This window comes from Alligator sinensis, unplaced genomic scaffold, assembly GCF_000455745.1.
Source record: "Alligator sinensis unplaced genomic scaffold, ASM45574v1 scaffold1303_1, whole genome shotgun sequence".
Classification (NCBI taxonomy): Eukaryota; Metazoa; Chordata; order Crocodylia; family Alligatoridae; genus Alligator; species Alligator sinensis.
Genome location: NW_005842753.1, coordinates 235,019 through 239,189, shown reverse-complemented (window position 1 = coordinate 239,189; position 4,171 = coordinate 235,019). Strand labels below are relative to the sequence as shown.

Below are 4,171 nucleotides of genomic sequence, written 5' to 3'. Positions count from 1 at the left end.
CGCGGAGTGCCCGCAGCCCGGGCGCTGGTCCAGCACTGCGGGGCGGCCTCGGGGCGGAGCTCGGAGCCGGGCCGCGGGGTCCCGATGACTGCCGGGGCCGGGCCGCGCTGCAGCAGGACGGGACGGGACGGGACGGACCGAGCCGTGCAGGACCTCCCGCGGGGCACCGCAAGTATGTGTGAACTTAGCTGGCAATTGCGGCGCCGCCAGCCCCGGCCAAACAGCGGCCAGGGCCAGGACAGACATGGCGAGAGGCAGCGAGAGGCAGAGGAAGGTGCCCCGTGGGGCCGGGGTGCAGGGGCCGTGGACCCAGACGTCTGGGACAGGAGCAGCCGACCGTGCGGGGCTGGCAGCGGGGTGGGGAGGGGACGTGGGCACCCTGCGGCATCGCTACAATCAGATGGGTGGTGAGTGCCCCATGTCCCTGTCCCTGTCCCTGTCCCTGTCCCTGTGGTGGGGTGGCCGTGCCAGCAGTGGGGGGTGGGGAGCTGAGAGGGTGTTGACCAGCATGTCCACAGGAACAGGTGATGTGGGGATGGGCGTGCAATGCTGGAGAGTCCATGTGAGGAGATGAGACTCCACTGGGGGTGGAGGTAGATGGAGGAGACCAGGTGAGGGCAACCCCAGGGTGTGAGCACAGGGATTGGGTACATCAGTGCAATTGGTGGGGGTGCAGGAAACGGGCCCCTATCACCTTTGTGGGGTGGCAGTGCAGGGGCTTGTTCTGAATGGGACGCAGGACTGGGAAGCATCTCCTGGGCCCCTGAGTCTGGTCCCTGCTCTCCAGGCAGCTGACCAAGCTCCATGTGGCCCCAGCTCCATTCCCGCCCCTGCTGTCCCCTGGGGAGGCTGTGCAGCCTCTTGCTGCTCCCGGGAGGAGAAGCACCGCTCTGCTTTCCAGCCTGGATTGCTTCCGGCCTGATTTCATCCCTGCCCCTTCCTCTGCTGACCTTGCCCTTTACCTTCAAGGGTCCATGAACACCCAACCCCTCTGGCCCAGCTCTGGCATTCCCAGCATGTGCGTGGGCTGCTGTCATGTCTCCTTTTTGCCTTATCCTGCTGGACTGCCCCCCACCCCCCAGCTGTCCCAGCAACCCTCCTCCCTTCTGTTAGCCTAGAATAAAGGCCCTTGACATAAGTACAGCCTGCTTGACAGAAGCAGCTTGACTCTCACCCAGCAATGGGTGTTGTTTACATGAAATGCAGTTTTTTGCTAAGTCAGAATGAATTAAGGAAACGAAGAAGTTGGCTAAAAGCAGAAAAACAACATGTGATCTTAACAGCTAGAGGCTCTCTAAGGTAAACAAACCATAGAAGAAATAGCTGTTAAGTAACATGCAAGATTGCTGCAGAAATGTGCGACATAAACGACCATAGGACAGAGTATGTATTAAGATAAGAAATGGGGCTGTGTAGATAAGATAGGTTTGGTTCTTTTGAAGTCCCACTGAAAAATCCTCAGCATTGATCCTCGGACCAAAACTCTACCCTGCGCCAAACTCAGACATAGGAGCTGGGTGCCCCGGACAAGACCTTACAACCTAATCAACAAGTGACATCCTGTTCGTTGTATCTCAGGATGGTGAGATGGGATATTGTTTTTAACTAACTACAGTAATAGAATTGTAACTGTTAAAGTTATTTTGGCTTTTTGATTTAAAATTGTAAGTGTTAGGGTTCAATAAACTTGCTTAAAGTTAAGGACAACTGTGTCTTAGTCTCTGTACCTGGTAAAAAGACCCATAGTAGCGTCACTGGATGTAACACATCCCCACCCCTGTGAGGTTGGGTCTGGACTGTCCTGGAAGTCCTGACCCAGGGCCTGGGTGGGAGGGGGTGTGTGTGTGTTTCAGCGTCTCACGCTCTCCAGCTCATGTACAAGTATGAGCTCAGGGGTGACAGTGTCATTAGGGATCTCTGGCAGTACAGCTATGATGGGGGAGATTTCCTCAGTTGTGACATGAGTACTCGTGCCTGGGTAGCAGTCTTCCCCACAGGCCCAGGTCACCCAATGCAGCTGGAATGAGGATCAGGCCAGCCTTCAGCAAGTGAGAAGCTACCTGGAGACCTCCATCAAGGGACTGTAGAAATACGTGCAGTACAGGGTGAAAGCGCTGCAGGGAAGTGAGCATGAGTCTTACCCCACTCTAGGGCAGCGCTGACCAGGGCCATCCCACCCACCCCACCAAGAACATACTGCTCCTCGAAGGTGGTCGGGAGCAGGGAGGTGGGCGGCTCAACGCAGGAGCGCCCCCTACTGGCCCGCCACAGTGAGCACTGCCACTGGCGGGATATCTTCACCCTCGCACTATTACTCTGGTACCCAGTGAGGTCTGTCCTTGCCCCAGTCACACCCCTCCAGGTGAGGGCATCCTCCCAGGTGTCTGGCTCAGGCCCATGTTTGAGAAGTAGAGAGCAGCTCTAGCAATAGACCCCATTCCCTCAGTTCAAGACGTGGTGTGACATGTCCATGCCTGACAAATCCCCGACAGATAGTGGTCATGCCCTGCTCACCTGGTCATGACACACCTTGTCTTTCTTGCCCACCACGACTTTGCTGTTTCCTCCAGAGGAATCTTCACTCAGAGGGCGGTGGTACCGGTGGTTCTCTGATGGCCTTGGCGCGCTCAGCCTGGTGTAAAGTGCCTGTGGGGCTCCTCCTCCCTCCACCCCGCTCCTTTCCACTCAGGAGTGACTATTGAATCTGGATGATGAGTCAGATGCACTATGTGATCCCTCCTTCTTCTTTAGGTGTGCAGTGAGGATCGGATCTGCTAGCATAGTGCCTGTGCCTCTGTCTCACAATCACAACCAAACAGGTAACAACATACAAATAGCTCAGGCATGGCAGTGATGCCTCCACACACTGAACTGTTCCCTTCCTGGGCACCACTTCTGGCCCTCTGGGTTGGGCTTGTTGCACCCACTGGCTAGTGACCCTTATTGTGTGGGCTCTTTCTGCCTGCGCACCTGGCAGGGTATGGTGGAGCCCAGGCTTGCCCATACTGGGTCTTCAAGTGGCTTGCACTCCAGCTGACTGCTTGTGGGGGCACTTCTGGCCCACAGGTCTTCCTGATGCTCCTGTCTCATCAGAGAGCTGCCTCCCCACAGCTCCTTTGGTTATGCTTCTGCCCAGCTCCTCCACGCTGCCCTCCCCCTTTCCCGTCTCATCTCTGTTGCCTGGGATGTGGTCCTGGGCAAGGGAAGAGTCCCTACAGCCTCTGACGCAGGACAAGCCCCAGCTCTGACTGCTGGGGCAACATGCAGCCCTTTTCCAGGGGCTCTGGCAGTGGAGGAAAAGCACGCTTCCTTCCTAGAGCTTTGGCATGTCCTCTGTCCTTTCCTTCTGACACGCTTAGCCTGTTTCCTTTGGGCTCCAGGCCAATGGGTATGTCCCTTCTAGCTGGCATGATGACAGCCCGGCCACCTGAGTCTGGTCCGAGTTGGAGCATATGGGCACATGACTCCTCTGGCAGGGACACGAGCTCGAGCTCTTCCTCTTCCCTGGGTCCGTGCCAACCACCAGCTGTTTGGTGTGTCAGGAGCTTGGGCGGGGGCCTGTCACACCTGGGGAACTGTGTCCCTGGTGCTCCTGTTCCCGAAGTACAGGGGAGGCAACAGTTCCTGGGCCGAAATGGAGCTGGGTCCAGCTGCCCCCATTGCCCAGTGCAGGTCTCAGCCCAGCCTCTTGGTGGGTATCTCAGCCCCACCAGATCCAGCTTGGAAGGCCTCTCTAACTGGGGTGTCTCCTCCCTCCCAGAGCGTCCGGTGATACTGGTGAGCGACAGGCCGTCGCCCTGGGATGAACTCACCTCCCTGTCCTGTTGGGTCCACAGCTTCTACCCCCGGGGCTGGCAGAAGAACGAGCGCAGCCGCAGGAGATGAGCTGATCGGGTAAAACACGGGACCGACAAGACCTGGGCTGGCATAGAGATTGCCCCAGCAGCCACCACAGCTACATCTGCAGCACAGCGCGCGAGCCTGGGCGTTGGATATTTGAGAGTGGCCTGGGACCCCGCACAGAGGCGGCCCGGACCCCCGTGATGGGGATGGGAAGGGGATTGCGGGCACACCGGGGCACTGCGGGGACGTGGCGGGCACGGCGGGGCGCTGGGCGCCTTCTGCCGCAGCGGGGGCAGGGCTCGGTCCCTTCTCCCAGCCCCTTCCCTGC

At 58.4% G+C, this 4,171-nt stretch overlaps 2 protein-coding genes across 5 annotated transcripts in view; one reads left to right on the top strand and one right to left on the bottom strand.

Annotated features, from left to right (window-relative positions):
* The window catches only part of LOC102381926 (H-2 class II histocompatibility antigen, E-S beta chain), a 603,463-nt gene that overhangs the window by 510,160 nt on the left and 89,132 nt on the right, over positions 1–4,171 (bottom strand). The window lies entirely within an intron of this gene.
* Positions 33–4,171, top strand: part of LOC102379232 (major histocompatibility complex class I-related gene protein-like) — an 11,044-nt gene continuing 6,905 nt past the window's right edge. For 3 of the 4 annotated variants that reach the window (XM_025216593.1, XM_025216594.1, XM_025216591.1), the window contains exon 1: positions 33–172. In XM_025216593.1, coding sequence (XP_025072378.1) covers positions 85–172 — 88 coding nt within the window. In that variant the 5' untranslated portion in view covers positions 33–84. The remainder of the gene's footprint in view (positions 173–4,171) is intronic. The other variant, XM_025216592.1, reaches the window with a different exon arrangement.